The 22,244-nt window shown below is 43.2% G+C and overlaps 1 protein-coding gene across 1 annotated transcript; it reads left to right on the forward strand.

Moving 5' to 3' along the window:
• Nucleotides 1-1,276: 1,276 nt before the first annotated feature.
• On the forward strand, nt 1,277-21,987 carry parvaa (parvin, alpha a). The gene is made up of 13 exons (XM_072663050.1): nt 1,277-1,507; nt 9,695-9,784; nt 10,071-10,141; nt 10,548-10,650; nt 10,808-10,948; nt 12,064-12,179; nt 12,547-12,605; nt 13,751-13,770; nt 13,867-13,928; nt 14,027-14,095; nt 14,307-14,408; nt 18,034-18,106; nt 18,977-21,987. The coding sequence occupies exons 1-13, from the start codon at nt 1,372-1,374 to the stop codon at nt 19,051-19,053; spliced, it is 1,119 nt and encodes a 372-aa protein (XP_072519151.1). The 5' UTR covers nt 1,277-1,371; the 3' UTR covers nt 19,054-21,987.
• The last annotated feature ends 257 nt before the right edge of the window (nt 21,988-22,244 follow it).

Raw genomic sequence — 22,244 nt, forward strand, 5'->3', positions numbered from 1 at the left:
TTGATTGAGCATTGCTGTGAGGATTTTACTGCATTCAGCGATAAGAGCAAAAGTGAGGTCATGATGTTGGATGATGATCACCACCCCACCTCATCATCCCCAACTCCTTCCTAAAGTACTGTATGGAGCGCCACCATCCATCATTCCAGTGAACACCGTTCTTCCACTGCTCCACAGCTCCTCAATGCTGCTGGGGGGCTTTATACCCCTCTAGTCCTTTTCTATTGACCTATTACTTCTCTACAGGGACTAGACAAGCTGTGTGTGTAGCTGAAGCCTTGAAACAGCTCAAATACATTCATTACTGTAGTTATAGAAGTTATGTAAATTACTTCTAGTTTTAATGATTTAAGCAATATATTAAGTTCAAAACATTTTGAAATAAGATTCAGGATGTTTTACTGTATGTATTTGGTTTTAATGAAGATTTATAAAGATGTTAATTACATATAACTGAATGTTCTGGACTGTAGAAATAATATAAAAGAAATTGGGGTGATTGTGTGCATTTATTACAGACTGAGGTAAATGTGCATGTATTTGTCAGTGTACAGTGTACTCTGTACAGCGAAATGTGTCCTCCACATTTAACCCATCTGTGGTAGTGAACACACACACACACACACACACACACACTAGTGAACTAGGGGCAGTAAGTACACACACACCCAGAGCGGTGGGCAGCCAACTCCAGCGCCCGGGGAGCAGAGAGGCCTTGCTCAAGAGCCCGGGAATCGAACCCACAACCCTGTTATCAATAACCCGGCTCTCTAACCGCTGAGCCACCACTGCCACAGCAAGCCTTATATTGAGACATTTTATTAAATTATTTTATTTACAATTATTAAAAGGGAGTTATGGAGCATTTCTATTGGTCCATTCATCATCACATTTTGACACAATGTAACTCTGGCAGTTTTTTTGTTTGTTTTTTTTATGTTGTGTCCAAAGTTCATGAAGAATGGACCAATAGAAATGCTCCATAGTTCTTTTTTTTTTTTTTTTTTTTTACGTTGACTTCCATTGAGAGGTAAGTAGGTCGTTTCCTCCTCCTGTAAAGCTTCTATTTGGGAGATACAAGGTTTTCTACGACGCATTACTCGTAAATTAGTATTTGCTAAATGACGTCAAGGTACAACCAGCCAATCCGGTCGCAGGGGGCGGAGCGTGCCGGAATACAGGTGGGAAGAAAACCCCAGACTCACCTCGCGCCTCCGCGCTCAGGGCGGGGCTAAACCCTGGAATTCCGTTTCCGTTCCTGGGAGTTTTCCTGGAAGTTCCTGGGAGTGTGTGTGTGTGTGTGTTAGAGTGAGGAGCTGCAGGGCTGGGTTGTGATTTTGTTTTTTTAGTTTAAGGGAATATTCTTAACTCATGGCTTCTTCCCCGCAAAAGGCTCCTTCTTCCCCCAAGTCTCCGACTCCTATCTCGCCCTCGTCCAGGAAGAAGGATGACTCCTTCCTCGGGAAGCTTGGTGGGACTTTGGTGAGAAGGAAAAAGGCTAAAGAAGGTGAGGAAAAGTGCTGAAACCGCCTCTGTGTTTTAGGACGAGTAAGTTTGGGGGGTGAAAGTAGCGAACAGTGAACGTGAGATGAAGGTGGAGGTGCTCCAGGTGTCCCAGGTGTCCCAGGTGCTCCAGGTGTCCCAGGTGTCCCAGGTGCTCCTCCAACCCAAAGAAAGCTTGGGTGAGTTTTCCAGCTAAACCAACATGGAGGAGCTGGATACAGTCGAGTTGTGGACCAGTTTTCTTCATGAGGCTCCAGAACTGCTCCCAGATCCTTAAGCCTCAGGTACCCAGTAAAGGTATTGTTTACCTGCTGAAGAAGAACACGTATCTCCAGTTAACAGCTCTAGGAGAAAGGTAAAAGGCATCTGTGGTAATGAACACACACACACACACACCCAGAGCGGTGGGCAGGGCTCAAGGGCCTGGGTATCGAACCCACAACCCTGTCATCGATAGCCCGGAGCTCTATCCGCTGAGCCCCCACTGCCCCACAGGTACACAAGTAGCAGCTCAAACTGCTCCTGAAGTACTGAGGAACCTCTAGACCTGCAGCTCCAGCTCAAGACCACCTTTTACTGGTAGCTGGTTTTTGGTGGTCAGGGTGGTCCAAAAAGTTGGTCAGTTAGGTGAAACCATTCCCTATGTTGTTGCGCAACAGATAACACCACTACCTGCCAGTGATCTACCACATCATGTAGGAGACTGGGGTTCGATTCCCAGTCTGGGTGACCGTGACTGTGCTGTGCTACACCAATAAGAGTCCTTGGGCAAGACCCCTAACACTACATTGGCCCACCTCTGTAATACGAGTAACCTTGTAAGTGCCTCTGGATAAGAGTAAAGCTGGGTGACCAGTTTAATCTAGCTGGTCATTCTGGCGAACCGACATGATCATGGTGGTCCGGAGGCTTGGTCATATTGCTAGACTAGCCTGGTCAGGTTGCAGGTCCTGCTTGTAGACCAGCTTAACCTTCAATCTTCAATCTTAACACGGCCAGGGCTGCTCCATCCAGCATCTCCCAGCGTATCCGCTGAAGCCTGTTGGACTATTCTCCTCATTTTGAATCCTTTTGATTTAAAAGTTCTAAAGATCCAAAAAGATCCGGGATGTGACCAATCACAGAGCAGTACAGCTACTGATCCACTAAAACACTGAATTAAAAAACCCAGAAAAGAGAACTGTGATTCAGTTGATCTCGGCCTGGCGCCCTTGTTCCTGGTATGGTATGTGATATGGTGTAGCGTAGTGGGGAATGACTCCGCCCACCTCAATAACAGACTAGGGGTTGAACCCTTAGACAGAGAAGCACACCCCTCTACACTAGTAGGAGTCCTTGGGCAAGACTCCCAACACTACATCCTCTTGCCTGTGTAATTCGGCTCGAACGCAAGTCACCTAAGATAACCGTCAGACAGCTGCTGTAAATGTGAGTGAACACCGATCAGCCATAAGATTAGCACCACTGACCGGTGAAATGCAAAACATCGATCAAGGGTGGATTTATTAGGCAGCAGGTGAATAGTCAGTTCTCGAAGGTGATGAGGGGAAATAGGCAAGAATCATCAGTGGTCAGTACCTACCAAAAGTGGTCCTGGGCATGGGCATCTGAGGCTCACTGATGTGATCTGTGGAGGCCCCACCTCACAACTTGCAGAACTTCAAGGATCTGCTACTAACGTCTAACCTTCAGAGCCTGGAATGGTCAGATCTGTTGTGGCGGCACATGGGGGACCTACTCAGTATTGATAGGCAGGTGGTGCTAATGTTATGGCTGATAAGGGTGAGTTGAATATTTACTCTGTTACTCTTAACCCTATACATTAGGGCTATTTCATTAACATTCAGTAAGGTCAATATTATATTAGGGTCAATATGATATTTACACATATGACAAGGCATGTGATTGGTTTGTGAGTTTCTGGGGCTGCCAAACCTGCACCGTAAAGGCCAGAAAAGTTAGAAAACACTGCATCAACACTGCATCAACATTAAGTGGTTCTCAATAGTCCAGGTCCAGGGAGGACAGCGCCTGGGTCTGGACCTGGACTGAGGCCCACCTATTGGTGACGTCTGCTCTATAGAACATCCCTGACTAAATTCAGCTGTCCCGTTGCTGTAGTTAGGACCAGTACCAGTCCTTAATGACTAATATTAATAATGTAGGACCTGAATGCTGGTTATAGGCCTGCTGTTGGACGTGTGCTCAGACTGGCACTTGCTGTGTGTTGGGGGCTTAAACAAAGATTAAAAACCAAACAGCTGGCATTGTAGATCATGTGTGTTTGGGGGAAAAAAGACCTGCATGACTTCTATATGAACTAGCGAGCTGTGCACCATGTTGGACTTATTCCGAAAAGACCTCATAAAACCCTACAGTGCCCAGCCAAAACTCTTTGGACGTTTGGAGATGTCTGGAGGCGGCTGGTGTAGTTCTGCTGCTGTATGGTGCTCTAAATGATGTCCTACAGGCATGCTTATTTCACTAATGTTGGCTATGGCGCCACACCCAAAAGGCCTTCCCTAACTGATGCGTCACGCAGAAGTTGCCACACGGTCTGATTACCGTCGTCTGAACCTGAACGCTGAGCAAGTTTCAACACCTGTCTTCTGTACTAGTGGCGCGTTGCTCATAACCCCGTCTGAAAGTCGGTGTTCCTTCAGGTCCTGTGGAGTGGAGTGAGCTGCAGGCCCAGGCAGAGTGCGAGAGTGTGTATCGTAACCATGTAGGGTAGAGAGAGAGAGAGAGAGAGATGTTAGCAGTCAGGAATGAATCCACAGTCAGTTCAGCACAGCGCAGCACACCCCGTCAGTCCTTCAGTCTCCCTGTACAGTCTATTATGTGGCGCATGTGTGTGATCTCTTCACTGTAACCTCAGGTTTGCTGTGTTTCACTTTTTGACATGATGTGAATCTGGCCGTTGTTCTTTACGCTGTGTTTATCACAGTAATACAATCAGATTCTATCAATATCTCTGATAATACAGCACAGAACTACAGCCCTGTCCATTGCATCTTCTTGCCAGATTGTACGCGACACGTCTTCAGAGTTACGAGGCTGTAAAGGCTGGTCGAGACGCTCGCCTCTGCCTCTCTGCCCTGACTGACTGCTGGATCTGTGTGTCCGTCATCCGCCCTTTATCTGTAATTGGCGGATTTGTGCTTGTGAGTTGGGATGCAGCCAATTTCACAGCTTTAGCATTAATATCATTAATAATAATAAAAACCTAGTACATTAATTACATTTACGGCATTTAGCTGACGCTCTTATCCAGAGCGACTTGCGCTGTTACTCGTATTACAGAGGTGGGCCAGTGTAGTGTTGGGAGTCTTGCCCAAGGACTCTTAATGGTGTAGCGCAGCATAGCCACCACCCAGACCGGGAATCCAACCGCAGTCTCCCACATGGTGAAGTAGCTCACTGGCAGCGTGCTTTAATATTGAGATCAAGTCGAGGTGATTTCATTAGGTGTATGGATCCAGCGGCTAGATTTTAAGCGGATCGTGCAGGACCCGCAGACACACCAGCCTTATGTAGACCTCTGCTCGCAGTCATACGTCACCTTTCCTCCCCAGACAGTGCAGAAATGTCAGTATGAACGCAAAGCGAACCAGCACTAACATCTAACAGTGTATCATTTACTTGTTCAGTCTGGATCACGCCCTTAATTTAATTTAAATGTAGTTATTAAATATATATTGAATATTTAGAAGAGAAATAGCAGCATGTATAGATGGACCTTGTGCACCTTCACACGCTGCGACGCGAACTGCCTTGAACACGACTCGTCACCTGCTAGTGTGAATGCGGGGTCTGTTTGTCTCTGTCTCTCTCTCTCTCTCTCTCTCACTGCTTGTAAACCCTTCGTGTCCATGAGATGTGACCGCCTGATCATCAGAGCTCCTCTCCTCTGGAGACTCAGCCTTTACAATAAATCACACGTAAATGAAGAGTGAAGCTCAGCCCCCTGATCACTATTCTGTAAACACAGCGAGAGAGAGAGCGAGAGACAGACACACAGTGAGCGGAGGGTGTTTCTTTAGAAAGGGAGGATGCTGAGAGAAGGGAAGAGGGAGAGAGGAGGGATGGGGTGTGGTGCCTTCTGTCCAGGTAGGAGCTCTTTTTAGCTCATCATTGCCCATCTTCTGTCACACGGTGCACACACACACTTACAGGCAACATTAGCATAGCGTCGCTGTCCAATGAAAAACACAAATGTCCAAAATGGCAACTTTGCAGGAGAGGGGGAAAAAAACCTTCTTAGGTTTGAATGGAAGATTTAATTCTAGGTCGTTTTGGGGCGTTTCTATTGTATTTGGGGCATTTCAGGATGAATCACACAGTGTTCAGAGCAGCTACAGGGTTCAGATCGGGGGGGTGGACAATTAATTTTATTTTTTTTATTGGACAGCAGCAATGGCATCTCTCTTAAAATGAAAGAAGCACACGTCGGATGTCAGACCTGTCATGGCCGTTCAGCTACATCTGAAGTCTGTGATAAATCATATACATTTAATATGTCGCAATATATATATATATATATATATATATATATATATATATATATATATATATATATATATATATATATATGTATATCAAATAATAAACATTTAACATTTTAAAAACACGACACACCCTCGCTCACCATTTAATAAAAACTATATTAGGTTGAAGTTTCTGGAGATGTTTTGGATGCTGGTTATGATTGTGTAATGTGATGTTAGAGCTGTGTGTTTCTTCCTGTAGGGTAGTCGAGTGTTTGAGTATGGTAGAGATCAAGATCACACATGACTCGCATCCTGAGTTACAAACTGGGAATGATATCCGTTGATGGGATGGGACGACTCCAGATGATGCTGTTTTTAACTGCAGCAAAGCGGTAAAAACAAAGGATTGAAGCTGGATCAACTGAACATATCCGATATTAGATCCAAGAAAAATATGCCTGGATTGACCTCCAAACTAGAGATCTGTCTGGCCAGATCTGTCTGGGGTGGGAGCAAAAAAAGTGAATACAGGAAGAAGGTCCTGTGTTTTGGACTGCTTAACATGGAGCAGCAGCAGACATGCCGTCTGATCATAGCTGTAGTAATTATCAACAACCAGTACTTGTTTAGTCAATTAGTTGGTGATGTCATAGTGTGTGTTTCTAGAGTCGCAAAGGATATTTGGATATGGGATATTTTAAGCCCGATCCAGTGGAATACAGTTCTACTTCTACAGTGATTGACACAGAGCTGCAGCAAAAACACACAGACTGAGAAGTGTGTGGATAAAAACCGGTACAGAGCCATGAAGGCAACACAGCCACACGTCTGCAGAAGTCTCCCAGTGGTGTGTGAGTGGAGAGCAGAGTTTTATTAGTGTGAGGAGTGGGAGTCTCATATGGACACGGTCTGAGAGTAAAAAGAGCCAATCAGCTTGCTGGTTTTAGAGATTAGCCCACCCTTCAACCAAAAAGAGCCATTCAGCTTGCTCGTTATGGATATAGCCCCTCCCTTTAACAAATAGCCAATCGTCTTGCTAGTTTTGGATATAGTCCCGCCCTTCAACAAAAAGGGTCAATCGTCTTGCTAGTTTTGGATATAGTTCCGCCCTTCAACAAAAAGGGTCAATCGTCTTGTTAGTTTTGGATCTAGTCCCGCCCTTCAACAAAAAGGGCCAATCGTCTTGCTAGTTTTGGATATAGTCCCGCCTTTCAACAAAAAGGGTCAATCGTCTTGCTAGTTTTGGATATAGTCCCACCCTTCAGCAAAAAAGCCAATCATCCTGCTGGTTTGGGATGTAGTCCCACCTTTTAACAAAAAGAGCCAATCAGTTTGTTGCTCATGGATATAGCCCCTCCTTTCAACGAGAAGAGCCAGACAGCTTTCTGGTTATGGATATAACCCCTCCCTTCAACAAATAGCCAATCGTCTTGCTAGTTTTGGATCTAGTCCCACCCTTCAACAAAAAGGGTCAGTCGTCTTGCTAGTTTTGGATATACTCCTGCCCTTCAACAAAAATGTAGTCCTGCCTTTTAACAAAAAGAGCCAATCGGCTTTGCTGGTTACGCCCCCAGCAGAGGAGGGTCAATGATAAGGTGGTTATTCATCTTTGTTGTCTTCATCGTTAGTCAGCAGGTAAACAGTCCTGAGGAGCACATCTGACAGTTGGGTCGGATCACCACAAACAGACTGCTCTACTGTCGTCTGGGACTTCTTAAGGGTCACACAGCTGAGTGCGATGACCACCTTCACACCTTCCTAAATGAAACAAACCAGAGTCTGAATTAACCGGATTAAAACGTGCCTCATTAAAAAGTGACTCATTCTGAATGAAACAGGAAGTAGATACTTCATTAAAAAAACACACATTAAATCTCTATTCTGAGCCTGTTATTCACAGCCCGTCCTCCCCACCAGCTAATAACAGCACGAGCAAAGGCTGCGATCCCTTCACCCCTACTAGCACCCAGCATGAACCCCTGCACACACTGCCATCTCCAGCCATGCCTGTAGAGCAGGGAACTTCCTGTGCTGGATTTCTAAACCCTCCTGTCTGCTGTGGACAACATCCGAGCAATCAACACCCTCTCAGCTCCCCTTACACACACACACACACACACACACACACACACACACACACACACACACACACAGCTGCTCACCTACTGCATCATCCAGACGAGGCTGTAAAAACATCCAGAGTCCTGACACACACATCCAGTCTCTATCAGCTGATGTGTGGTTATTTCCTGCAGCTACTTCATCAATAGGCCCAGCGCAGCCTTTTGCCATTTGGCCTGGCTGAGTTACTGAGTTAGTGACGGTATCCAGCCAGTGGCCTCATCTACCTGCCATAGATGGTCAGAGATTGTTGAGATGAGGTGTATGGTCCAGTTTTTTCCACAGTGATTTTAATCACTTTAAGTCTGGCATTAATGTGATTTAAGTGCATTTCCATGTGGGTGTGGGTGGCCTCTGCAGTTCTGACCTTTGCTTATTGCTCATCTTCTCACTAGGGCTGCACAATATTGTGTATGCATCATCATCGCAATGTGTGCCAGTGCGTCGCAGGACGAGCAGTGGCTAATACATTTTTTTGGAAACATTTTTGCTGTTTGATAAAGAAAATATTGCGTTGTTCTCATTTTGCATGGCAAATTTACCAAAGGCATCTACCAGATATCAGATTATGTATATGTGTAATGTGTGTGTGTGTGTATGTATTTGTGTGAGAAAGAGAGAGAGAGAGATAGCTGTGTGTGTGTGTAATAGATAGATAGATAGATGGATAGATAGATAGCAGGATAAATTGCTGAACAGAATATCGCAATGTCCGTGTTGTCCGATATTTGTCTGCGACCTTACTTCCCACAACATATAGCGCATCCTTAAAATGCAGCCCAAGCACTGTGACTCCTGCCTGTGATTGCTAATGTAGGTTTAAGCTGTGTTTTACTGCAGCGTGGTTGAAATGTGCATGTTGTGTTATGCCAATTTTCATATTAAATTGGTCATATGCTCCCAATGTACTGTTCTGGATGGTGCTTAAAACCTTTACACTTTATTTGCTGTGCCCAGTTCTATGCTGCTCTACTCTACTACTTTTACAATAGCCACATCTAATGAAAAGTATATTTCATATTATATTTTGGTTTCCTGTGAGGTTAACCCCCCGGCCATTGTAGGCCAGCACTGCGCTGGAGTGATGTGGGGAGAAAGTGCCGTCTACCCACCCTGGAGAGAGCAAGACTAATTGTGACCGGGATTCGAACTAGTGATCCTCTGTTCATAGTGACCACGCCTTACTCTGTATATCCTGTAGATTATATTATGAATTTCTATTTTGTAAATATGTAATTTTTTTAAATGTTATTTGATTTGATTCTGCTGAACTGCTTGGGCGGGGGGGGGGGGGGGGGGGCAGCAAAGTAGTCATTTTTGAGTGTGTTCACAGTTGTGGGACATAAACAACAAAACAGGATCCCAAGCCTTCTGGAGGAGGATGTTTTCTATTTGGAAATACATTATTAAATATTATTCATATTTTGGTTTCCAAAAGGATTCCTATGTTGCCAGATCAATGCAGTGAAATTTCCACCTTCACAGATATGTATTTCAGTTTGAAGGTGCGTTAAGGCTTAACACTAATGTCCTCTCTTGTGTCTGTCCTGTCCTGTCCTGTCCTGTGCTGTGGGTCTTAGTGTCGGAGCTGCAGGAGGAGGGAATGAATGCCATAAACCTGCCACTGAGCCCCACTCCATACGAGCTGCATCCAGAGGACACCATGCTGGGTACTGGACGGTCACTGTCTGCTTACACACACACACACACACACGCACAATACAGCACTTCTCAATCCACGCTCTATTGCTTGGACCCCCAAAACACTGCACATTTGCTTCTCCTTGTCTACTTGGAGGATTTTACTTTGACCATCTGGTGAAGTTTTAGGCCAAATTTATGTAGAAATCTAGAAAATCCGAAAGGGTTTCAAGCACCACGCTATGTGACTTGAAGGATTTAATATGTCAATGGCTTCCACATCCGACTGTCTCTAATGTATTCATCTTCCAACAGAGGAGAACGAGGTGCGCACCATGGTGGACCCCAACTCCAGGGCCGACCGCAAACTTCAGGAGCTGATCAAGGTTAGAATAATGAGCTTTTTGAGACCTCAAGGGTGGTCCAGCAGAATAAGGCACTGTCACTTTGAGTCTCAGTCATGTTGGTTACCATTGGTAGCCGGGGCTCCAAGAGAGCACAATTGGCCTTGCTCTCCAGGGTGGGTAGATGGACCCCCACATCACTCCAATGCAATTCTGTGGAATTCTGGTCGACACTGGAGTCTGCTGGTCGATGAATCAGAGCTCACTTTCCTCCGAGTGCGTTGACTGCCCAGTAAAGTTGCATCAGCAGCAGTTCAAAAAAAAAGCTGGAGGAGGTCCGTGCAGGTCTTCACCCTTCCAGTGTCGGGAGCTTGCATGTGATTTGCTGAGCCAATTTGAAAAAAATAAAACATAACTGAACATCTGTAATGATTAATATCTCAATCAGGTGCTTATTGACTGGATCAATGATGTGCTGGTGGGTGAGAGGATCATCGTGAAGGACCTGGCTGAGGACCTTTATGATGGACAGGTTCTGCAGAAGCTATTTGGTGAGGGTTTGTACAGTAGTGTGTGTTTGTGTATGTGTGCCTGAAATCTCATAACCCCTTTGATGCTTCAGGAAGTCCAGACCCTGAGTCATCTTCTGTCAGTCTGTAGAGTTTAAAAACCTGATGTGTTCGCCCCTGTGTTTATCACCCCCTTCAGAGAAGCTGGAGGGCGAGAAGCTGAACGTGGCGGAAGTGACTCAGTCTGAGATCGCCCAGAAGCAAAAACTACAGACGGTTCTTGAGCGCATCAACGACGCTCTCAAAGTCTCCACCAGGAACACCAAGTGGAACGTTGACTGTGAGCCTTTCAGAACCTCTGTAAATGCGTAAGGCAGTGCAGGAAGTGGTAGGTGACCTAGACTAGACCCTTAAGAAAGAAGATTAGTGCTTGCTGACCTTCAGTGCTCCAACATTCCTCGTGTTCCTTCAGAAGTGCAGGAGTAAACAAAGTGGACAAAGGAATGTGAGACAGTCGTGGAGCTCTATTGGGAAATGTTGGCTTTGCTTTTCAAAGCATAGAGACACTTAAAAGTCTCTGGGGGTTGTGTGATCGCAAAGAGCTGAAGCTCAGAGAAGAAGGGTTTTTACGCCGACCAGCTGTTGTGTAAATTGTACAGGTCACTGCGTTTGGACAAGGTGATTGATTTGTATTAAATGGAAGTGATTTGTCGGTCCTCTAATACTGAGCTTAAGGCGTATAGAGATGCCAGCAAATGCTCTTTTGAACAACGGTGCTTTCACTGAAGTACATCATAGGGCATCATAGGGGCCTTGAGTATTACCCAGTATTCCTCCCTAATCGACAATAGCCAATTACCCAAACCTCTCGTTAGTACACTGGAAGGGTGAGGACTGACCTAAGCCTCTTCCAATATTCGCAACCAACCACTGCCTCTTCAAACTGCTGCCAATGTAATGTCACCAGGCAAGTAACGCCTCGACTAGCAGGTGCCCATGTGGCGAGAGCGAGAGCCCTCTACCCACCCGTAGAGAGAGCAAGGCCAATTGTGTTCTCTCAGGCTCCGGCTGCTGATGGCCTGGGGTTCAGGGGTTGCTCTTTGCGTTGTATTAAAATTTCTTATTAACTTGACCAATAAATATGGCCCAAAATTACCTGAAAAAAAATCAATTTACATTAATTTTCAAATTTCAAACTTACAAATAAAGAATTGTTTTTGCTTCTCTCGTAATTCTCTCTTTTTCTACTGTCTGTCCATCTCCCTATAGTTGGTAATAACGTCCTATGATCTGATGTTATTCTGGGGTTCAATAAATAAATAAAAAACTTCAGTCACTGCATTTTTTAAAATTAATTTATTCATTATTTATTCAGTAAGTCATTATTAAATTGTTAAACATGTTTACTGAAACAGCCACTAACCGCCTTTCTCTCTTTCTCTGCTGCTTCATTAGCTGTTCATGCTAAAAGCATGGTGGCGATCCTCCACCTGCTGGTGGCGCTGTCTCAGCACTTCAGAGCTCCAATCCGCCTCCCTGACCATGTGTCCATTCAGGTGGTGGTGGTTCAGGTAGGAGCACTCGGAAGGACAAAGCAGTGAAATGGGATATTTTTCTCTTTCAGAATCACAGTGCTGCATATAGACCAACACACACAACCACAGAAGAAGCTGTCACTAATTAAAACCACCTTAATTTCATCTGAATTATGTGTCGCTGTTGTAGCAAAACCTTGCTGTGTGAGCTCTTAATCATGGTCCACTTTGTCCTAAATTTTATTACTTGGCATGTTTTCACTTCTCCAGTAATTTTACCATTTTCCTACATCAGAAATGTATACAGTTCTTTAATGTTCCTTATTAATTCTCCAGAGAATGGCTAGTACAATATTTGTGCAATAGATCCATTCAGTAATTCCCATTTTCTCTGTTCGGACAGAAGCGAGAAGGGATCCTTCAGTCTCGTCAGATTCAGGAGGAGATCACCGGTAATACTGAGTAAGTCCACTCCTAAAATTCAGTCCAGCTCAGATGGTCTACTGATCAGTAGTTTACATACACTCCTCGTGGACACGAAGGTCATGGTGAAATTGGGTTACTGAGGCACATAAAAGACAATCAGTGTTTTGCTTGTGTATCTGATTTCACCTTTGATTCAGTTGGGATTGTTCACTAGGAAACATCTTATAATAGAAAAATTTGAGAATTTGATAAATGTTTATCTGTGTCTGTTAACATTCCTTATGTGCGCTGCTCTTTCAGTTGGCTGGCCAGAGTGTTTTAGGAATTAAAGACATTTATTATTTATATATATAATATATATATATATATATATATATATATATATATATATATATATATATATACACTATATAAAAACATTGAATTGTGTAAGGGGGTGTTCATTCATTAATTTATTTATTTTACAACAATTTTCTAATGTCAAACTATATGTATATATTTTTTTATTTAGATACGTTATTTTTATTATTTTTGTATGGAAACTTTTTGGAAAACTGACACACAGTATTAAAAAAAAAACAACATTTATTTATTCATTTTATCCAAAGAAAAGTGGGGTCTGAAGACGGAGTACTTCATTTCACTGCGCTTTAAACACAGCACTAAATGAATCCCTGTCGGCCATCAGTCTTTATATGTAAACTGTTCATTCAAAATCAATACTGTGGTTTAAAAATGCATATTTAAACATCTGGAGATGTGATCATCTAACTAAACTATATGTTCTAAATAAACTTTCAATTATTTAATGTACCTAATAAAAAATGCCATTTTACATTTTAGGACATGGTTAGAGAGGATTCTGGAGGAGTGTCTTATTTAAACCTCAGTTGTTTATTCTGGTCTGCTCTTGATGGTTAAAGTGAGCTCTCTGAGGCCTTCAGAAAGTAGTTTATAGATGCAGAGGAGTCTGGGAAGTGGTTTATAGGGATTTCAGAACTGTTAGAAATCCGCCGTCCCACTGTCTGTCCACTACACCATTTACACGTGGAGAACATTTAAAGCAGCTGCTAGTGTGACCAGGTCAGGCCTGGCAAGCTTCTCTGTAGGTTTGTGAAACCTTTTCTGTTCTTTTGTCTCCCATAAACACCAAACTGACTCCTGTTTCTCTTCTTCTCCAGGGCTTTATCTGGCAGGCACGGTGGGTGTTGAGGATTTACTAATTACCCCCGTATTTCAATGCTGGGTCATTTTGTTTGTCATTCAGTTTCTGAAAGCTTTTGTTTTCTCTCTATAGAGCGTGATGCCTTCGACACCTTGTTCGACCACGCCCCTGACAAGCTCAGTGTGGTGAAGAAGGTAACACATTAACATTACCATAGTCAGTGAATTGAAACTGATACCACTTCATCAGACTGAAAGTCTGCTGATTTGCTGATCTTCTGATCTGTGTGCAGACCCTCATCACCTTTGTCAACAAACACCTGAATAAGCTGAATCTGGAAGTGGCTGAACTGGACACTCAGGTACTGACCTGCAGCTGAAAACTGCAACTGGTTGAAACTTTAAACAAAAGGGCAGGATTGGCTAATTTGTGAGCCTTCGCTTGGTGACTGTAGGGTCTCAAAGGCTAGTGTTGACCTGGCAGGGGTGGGGGTGTAATTCACAGCTGTATTCCTGCCTGTTGTACCATTGGCTTGTTTCTGGTGCTGTATTGTGTAACTCCTGTGTCTCCAGTTTGCAGATGGTGTGTACCTGGTGCTTCTGATGGGACTCCTGGAGGGCTACTTCGTACCTCTCTACAGTTTCTTCCTCACGCCTGAAAACTTTGAACAAAAGGTGTGAACTTGCAGATTCTATTCTCACTATATGTAGTTTCATAGCTGTGAGGCTTGATATGTGGAAGCCTGCCGCACTAGAGAAGCTTACTTTCTCAACTTATTAACCTCACCGTTCACAGTAAGCCTCCCAAGTTAAAATACTTAATCTTTATTTAGCATCTTGAAACAATGTCTTTTTTTTTGACAATGAAACAATGACTTATTTTATTTTTATGAATCATCAAAAGAAATAATGCCTTTAGTCCGTATAGATGGAAGTTATAAATCAGTCAAATAACATAAATCAGCATTCTATCATAAATTCAACACAGTCGAATTTAAGAAAATTTAGATAAGTCTAAATGCTGCCAGAAACTGAGAAGTAGCAAAATTACTAATAATTGATTATTATTTATTATAATTTCTTTTTTGGTTTTATTTATTTATTCATTTGTTTAATTTTTTTGTCATTAAATTTGAGAAACTGAAGATACTGATTCAATTTTATTTTATTTTTTTTACTTTTCATGTAATATCTTGAAATTTACTTTTTTCTCATATTATTGGCAAATGTTCTCTTTTTAATGTAGTATCTTGACATAATGACTTATGGATAATGAGTCCATATAGGTGAGTGTAATAGCTTTATGTAACTATCAACTGTAACCGTATCAAATTCAGAATAATCCAAATGAAGAAAATAAATAATTACATCTCATATTTTGAGAGAACAGTCCTCCTATTCACAATCGACTTTTCTGTCTTTGAGATGCAAAGTCATTTTTAATATTGAATGTCCTTATTTTGCGCTACTAATACATTTTTGACAAGTTGGAAAATTAATAATTGACACACTGCTGCCAAAAACAGAAGTATAAAGAAAACTGAAGATGCATAATTATTTTAGTTTTACATAGTTGCAAATATACAAATGACACATTGCTGCCAGACACAGAAAAGTTGAGAAATCTGAGATACTAAGTCAAAATTTAGCATACCACTGCCAGAAATAGTAGTATAACAGATTATTCATTTATTTATTTATTCATTTTTATTTATTCATTTTGATGTGAGTGGGCTTCCAGAATGTAAACACACAGGCATTGCCACATTTAAAACATTAGGGTGTGGGTTTTTAAGGGGTTTCCTCAGCGTTCCACATACTGCACTGCACTACATCCTATTAAGTCCAGTCAGTTATGATCTCTTGGACTCCCGGCATTGTTTGGATTTAATCTCGTGGTCTCCCAGTGACCGTGTGAAGGATTAAGACGGCTATGTCACTTGAGTAACTCGTCTAAACCTGTTCATAATGAAACGAAGCTGTTCTGTGTTCAGCATGAAGCATATTCATGATCTGCTCCAAACAGCGTGTCCTTTATTATTGTAATAATAAACCTGTGATAATGATGAGATTTATAATTAATATAAAATGGTGTTTTATTGAGATGATCTTCATATTGCACACTCTCAGTGATTTTCCCTGCACTGAACCAAAACTCAAACCCCTGTCCTTGAGTTCCTCATGAGACGCTGACTGGGTCTAGATGACGAGTCAACTGTGGTTTGTAGTGGAGGTGAGGAGACCGACACTCAGTGAAACGGAGATGCAAGCTTGCGGGTTTCAGGGCAGTTGTGCGAGGCTGCAGTCTAACCTGCTCACTCGTGCTGGTTGTGTTTTCTACAGCATTATAATGTGAAGTGCTGAGGGTCTTGGGGGGTGCTGGTGCTGTCAGCTGGCCCAGCAGAAAGGCAGCCGGCCGCCTGGGTCGGCTCCAGCACGCCTGGCCTGGGCCAACTGGGCATGTAGCAGCAGGGTACAGCTGTAATCTGCCTCCGCGCAGGAAATGGAGAAGTGACACGGAGATTAGCATTCAGCTGGAGAGAGAGAGAGGGCGAGAGAGAGATGTAGGAAAAGAGCGAGAGAGAGAGGGAGAGGGGGAGCTGTTACCGGGCCAGAGTGTGTATGAACCACGAATGGAGAAAAATGGAGCGAGTATAGAAAAGAAAACCACACTTGGCCTAAAGGAATCCCCTCTCACACACATTCACACACATACACCATATGGGCAAAAGTATTGGGACACCTGCTCATTCATTGCTTTTTCTGAAATCAAGGGTATTAAAAAGAGTTGATCCTGTTTTTGTTGGAGTAACTGTCTCTACTCTCCAGGGAAGAAGGCTTTCTACTAGATTTTTGGAGGAGAATTGCAGTGAGGATTTGATTGCATCCAGCAACAAGAGCGTTAGTGAGGTCAGAATGTTTAGTGATCACCACCCACCTCATCCCCCAACTCATCCTAGAAGTTAGGGGATGGAGCGCCATCCGTCATTCCAGAGAGCACACTTCCACTGCTCCACAGCTCAATGCGGTGGGGGCTTTATATACCCCTCTAGCCCACGCCTGGTATTAGGTATGGTTACAATAGTTCATGATATTTATCTGCTCAAGAGAGTCCTATTCTATTGGCAGTACTTTTCTACAGGGCTACATCAGCTCTGAGCATCTATATCAGCAATGGCTGCAACTTAAAGTAGCTGAATGTCCACAAACATTTGGACATACAGTGTATTTGCTCTGTAGCTACCTAAGCAGGGCTGCAGATCTCACACGTTTGCTGTGGTGCTTTGCTCCATCACCTGCCTTTCAGAGCCGATGGCTTTGTGTTTACAGCAGAAATAAAGAGTGTGCTGTGTGTTGATATGGATTTCTGACACACAGCCCAAATGTGGATGTTTGGACGGAGTGAGGGATTCCAGAAAGTACAGTTAAGCGTTCTGCAAAGCCCAGCTATTCACAGCTTCACCAGTGCAAAATGACTTTGTCCACTCAATAGAACTGACCACTGAGAAGCATCTTATACACGTAAAAGCAACAGTAGGTAGCAATTTCACCTTTAAAGAGGGAGCTTTTCTGGCTGTAGACACCACCAAAACAATGAAGGGGGAGGACATGTAGGAGGACATGTGGTTTGTTAAGGAAAATACGTTATTTTGCAATTCTATATCTCCCTCTTTATGGTTTATTAAACAAACAAACAGAAAGCAGTTGGGTTCTATGTGCAGGTACGTTCTGCACACTCTGTCCTTGTGTGTGAGAGTAGGCTTTGTGCCGTATATGTTGGGAGAATGGCGTCTCTTTCATTCCTATTCCAGACTCTGAACCCTGCTACTGTACAGTGTAACACACAGCGTAACTGTGCATCTGTCCTAGTGGTGTAAAACCCTGCAGTATTACTCTATAATACCGCCTCAGTCCACATGCTTCTCTACCTTTTAGATGCTGCTTCTGTATCACTCAGCTTGTCCAAAAAAGCATGTGTTGACTGTTTTCTTTTAGGGCTGGCTCAAAGCATGAGTTACGCTTCCTGGCTGTAGGGGGAGCCCAAGAGCAGGACATACCAATTATTGCATATTGCTGCTTTAAAGAGTCCACATTCTGTATTCTCTAATTTTCACTTCCAGCCATGTACCACTTCACCCTAACTGTCTCCCAAGCTTTTTCTAGCAGGAGTCCTGTGCTTACATTATGACAGTAGTAGGCAAAGTGGAAGCTCATTGTTTTCTGGGTTAGAGGCTCTTTAATTTCCCTGTAATTGAAGACCTGTGGGTTTTACACAGTGGCTGTCATCTCTCTGCTGCAGGTGCACAATGTGTCCTTCGCCTTCGAGCTGATGCAGGATGGTGGCCTGGAGAGGCCAAAACCCAGACCTGAAGGTAAATACAGCCATTATATATGAGTAACTAATAACGCTTTACTTTACATATAACATGTGCTATTTAAATTCAGGCCTCTTGCTTAAAAAAGCCATGCATTCAACTAATCCTGTCAGTATTTGCTTCTTTAGTTTTTAATTATTTTATTTTTATATTCAGCTTAAAAATGTGCTGCTGGTAAAAGGTCGTAGTTCTGAAACGGGCAAATTCACTTAAAAAAAAAATTCTGTCTGCTCTAGTGGAACTAAGTTAATGCTAAAAGCAGCCGTGCGGCGGCTTTGCTGTAATAGCACTCAGTGATTGATTTGATCCTGCAGAGCACTACTGGGACTGGCTCTGACAGCGCTGTGCCGCTGTGTACACACTCGCATTCAATTAAGCTATAAGGTTACGACACCACCAAAACAATGAAGGGGGAGGACATGTAGGAGGACATGTGGTTTGTTAAGGAAAATACGTTATTTTGCAATTCTATATCTCCCTCTTTATGGTTTATTAAACAAACAAACAGAAAGCAGTTGGGTTCTATGTGCAGGTACGTTCTGCACGCTCTGTCCGTGTGTGTGAGAGTAGGCTTTGTGCCGTATATGCAAAGCGTAAGTGTGTTGTGCGTGTGTGCATTCAGGAATGAATAGGCCGGAGATGGTATGCAGAGCGCTCTGTAGATGAGCATAATGTCTGCTGTGGAAGATGGGTGTTTCTTTGTTGGCTGTAAAATAGAAAAGCTCAGCCCTATTCCGCCGTCGCCGAACGCTGCAGCGATGCAAAGCAGTCCGTGTTGAACCGTGGTGCTGAATACAGCGCTATGTGAAGGAGTGCTTCGTGTTTAGCAGCTCTGTTTAACCTAGTGTCTGGATGTCTTCCTTTCAGATATCGTCAACTGTGACCTGAAGTCCACACTTCGCGTTCTCTACAACCTCTTCACCAGATACAGGCATGTGGATTGACGAGGTCAATGAGACCACTGGGGACACGCTGTCGGGACCACTGACAACTTTGAGGAACCTTTGGGTTGAAGATGCTGTGGGGCTTTACTGTAGAGCACTGCAGTTCTGTGTTGTGTATAAGACTACAGAACAGTTTAAGTGTGTGTGTGTGTGTGTGTGTGTGTGTGTGTGTGTGTGTGTGTGTGTGTGTGTGTGTGTGTGTGTGTGTGTGTGTGTTGGGGCTACATGATATGGACAAAATACTGTACTCAAAGGTTTCTTAAAGCGATGCCATAGAATAACTATTGTGACCACCAGTTGTGACTGTAAAGAAACTTTTAAAAGATGATGAACCTTTACATCCACTTTTTGAACCTTCAGAAGGTTCTTCACACATTTCTTATTAACAAAAATGGTTCTTCTATGGCATTCTCAAAGAACACTCTTAAAAATAAAGAAGCTTCAAAATTTTGGTTCCTTCTAAAGCACTGCTTAAAGAACCTTTTAATCTGCTCTTCGAGAACACCATTGAAGAACCATTTTTGGTAAAAATGAAGAACCAAAAAAAGAGCAGTGTATGTGAAGAACCCTCAAATTGACTACCTTAACCCTTGTTTCGTAAATAACCAAATTTATTTCTATGGCATTCTCAAAGAACACAGGGTACTACAAAGGGTTCTTTGAGTGATGCCATAGAAGAACCAATTCTGGTTACGTAAAGAACCATGTTTTTAGCAGAGAGCTTTGCATTGCCTTCTTTAAACCTTTTTTTTTTTTTAAAGGGTTCTTCACATGCATTTCTTTAGTGAAAATGGTTCTTTGAGGTTCCTCTATGGCCTCGCTCAAAGAACCCTTTGTAGCACTTTCATGCAGTATTGGGATTACATTGGGATTGTCTTGATTGGGATATGCCTTGCACACCTTGATGTCTCAAAACAACCACTGAAACCTTTGTCTAGAACCGTGCTTGGTCAGAATGCTCACCGCACACATTGGGATTGGTTGTGGTTGAAGGCATGTTCCAGTAATGACTACTGTGATACCAGTGGTGTATTGTGCAGCCCTTTGTGTGTGTGGTGTGTGGTGTGTGGTGTGTGGTGTGTGGTGTGTGTGTGTGTGTGTGTGTGTGTGTGTGTGTGTGTGTGCGCGCGCGCTTGCTTAGAGCTATCCAATAGCTATGAATACACCCAAGCAAAAAAGTGTGGACCTGGCTGGACACCTGCTGGACTGTGTCAGGATTTTCACTTCTTCTTCATTCCAAAGTGTCTGTAATCCATTACGTTGCTGTGCAGGTCAGACACCACCCTTCCTCTTCAGTTCAGTTCCAATCAAAACAGCCAGTAAGTTCAGTTATTTTTCAGCATCAGCAAAAAGTAAATTACCCAGAAGCCCCAACATCTAATATTTCAGATGTTTGACCGTTTAGAGCAGGGGTGGGCAGTTCCGGTCCGGGAGGGTGGAAGTCCATGGTTTAGTGGTTTTCCTGATCAAGCAACTCGCCTGGTAATTGCCAGGTTTAGTATGTTCGTAAGAGCAGGGTAAACGGGCAAGCTGTGCTGGACTCCGGCCACTGTTGCCCTCCCCTGATTTAGAGGGTCTGCCGTTAGCTTTTTTTACAGCTTCCATTCTGCAGGAGTGGATTTTTCTTTCCCACCTCCTTCCCAAGATCCAGAACATCCCACCTTTATCTGTTAAACATGGTGGTGGGGGAGTTCTGGTTTGGGTGATGTTTGTGGTCTTGACTGATCAGCATACTTTCCAAAAATCCACAGCACCTCTTCAGTCGTCTTCTCTGTGTAGTTTATCTTATGAGGGCTGGTGCTGGAGTTGATCTACCAGATTTCAGTTACATGGTTTTTTTGTTTTTATTTGCTCTGGATTACCATCTAAATCATCCCGAACACATTCTGTGATGTGGAGGTCTGGACTCCTGGGAAGTCCGTCCATTGTTCTGAGGGCAGCAGCAGCTTCAGCAGTTTGATGTGATCTGATGTTCTGATGTTGTCTGTCTGCTGTTCTCAGTAAGAGACATCCTTTAAGATCTTCTCACAGTGGAAGGATGCTTTGAGGGCTTGGCTTTTTCATCTCTTTCAAAGATGAAAGCTGTAAGGGCTGTAACTGATTGGGTGCCTTTTTGTGGTTTCGGGGTCTTACACGGTTGTTAGTGGTCCAATTTTCCCATTTTCTCAATCCTTTTTATTAAATCTCCAGTTTTGGAAACGTAAACTTGCACTTAGTGGCTGTTTTAACGGAAAATTCAATACATTCTCAATACTCTATAAAAAATATAGGTGCTACAGTGGGTTATTTGAGTATGGGTTCTTTGAGTGAACCACAGAAACCTTTGTCTAGAGGGCTTTTTCTAAAAGGGGGGGGGTCTCTGACTTTTGCACAGCACTGTACGTTAAACAGAAGACTACTTCTCCATTTAAGAGCTGGGGTGTTTTGCTAGCTCACTGTCCATGTACTATAGTATATAACCCTACATACCACCCTGCACTACAGCGCAAAGTGATTGGCTGTGATTTGTTGGCACTGCTTCTCAAACACAAATACAGTCCATGGTTTTAATTTAGACTGAATGTGCTCGAACTGTCGTATACAAATAGTGTATTAACTAACTCGTCTGTTTTCTTGTATTTAAGTGCCATTCTCAAGGCCTACTAGCTGTAACCTGTTTAATTGGAGTCGGAATTGAATTGGTGAGCTTGGAACGGAGACGCTTACAAACCTTGGTCATTTCTATAAGGGCTTTATTGCACATAGCTAATTAATTTGTGAGCATTAGCAGCAATCTCTTAATTCTAGCAGTGTTTTACATTTGCATATGATTTTGTAAGAGTTCTCTTTTAGAAAACCAGCCACTGAGCGATGCTGTTATGAGTGCAGATATTTAGCTATATAGAAATCCTCTCCATCTGTCCACTTAAACACAAGGTCTCAGGCCTCAATAAAGCCGACTGAATCATCTGCCCCGTGCCGATGTTTCTCATTTCTTTCTTCTTCTTTTTTTTCTCCCCTCGTCTTCAGGGCTGGCCTGCATTGTTCTTGAGTACTTTGTTTTGAGCAAGGTCTTAATGGCAGGTAGTGTGTCACCATCAGAAATTACGGCGCAGCTGTGTGGGCGCCATTTATAGCCGAGGGCAGAAGACTACGGTCAGTTTTCAAGGAGCGTTTCATGACATGAGTCGAGAGCGATAACTGATCCAGTC

The sequence above is a fragment of the Salminus brasiliensis genome, chromosome 19 (genome assembly GCF_030463535.1).
Source record: "Salminus brasiliensis chromosome 19, fSalBra1.hap2, whole genome shotgun sequence".
Lineage (NCBI taxonomy): Eukaryota > Metazoa > Chordata > Actinopteri > Characiformes > Bryconidae > Salminus > Salminus brasiliensis.

Coding starts and splice junctions, on each gene's coding strand:
- parvaa (XM_072663050.1), top strand. CDS start 1,372: ATGGCTTCTTCCCCGCAAAAGGCTCCTTCTTCCCCCAAGTCTCCGACT. Junction 12,606..13,750: donor GAGATCACCGGTAATACTGA/GTAAGTCCACTC, acceptor CTTCTTCTCCAG/GGCTTTATCTGGCAGGCACG. Junction 18,107..18,976: donor GCCAAAACCCAGACCTGAAG/GTAAATACAGCC, acceptor TCTTCCTTTCAG/ATATCGTCAACTGTGACCTG.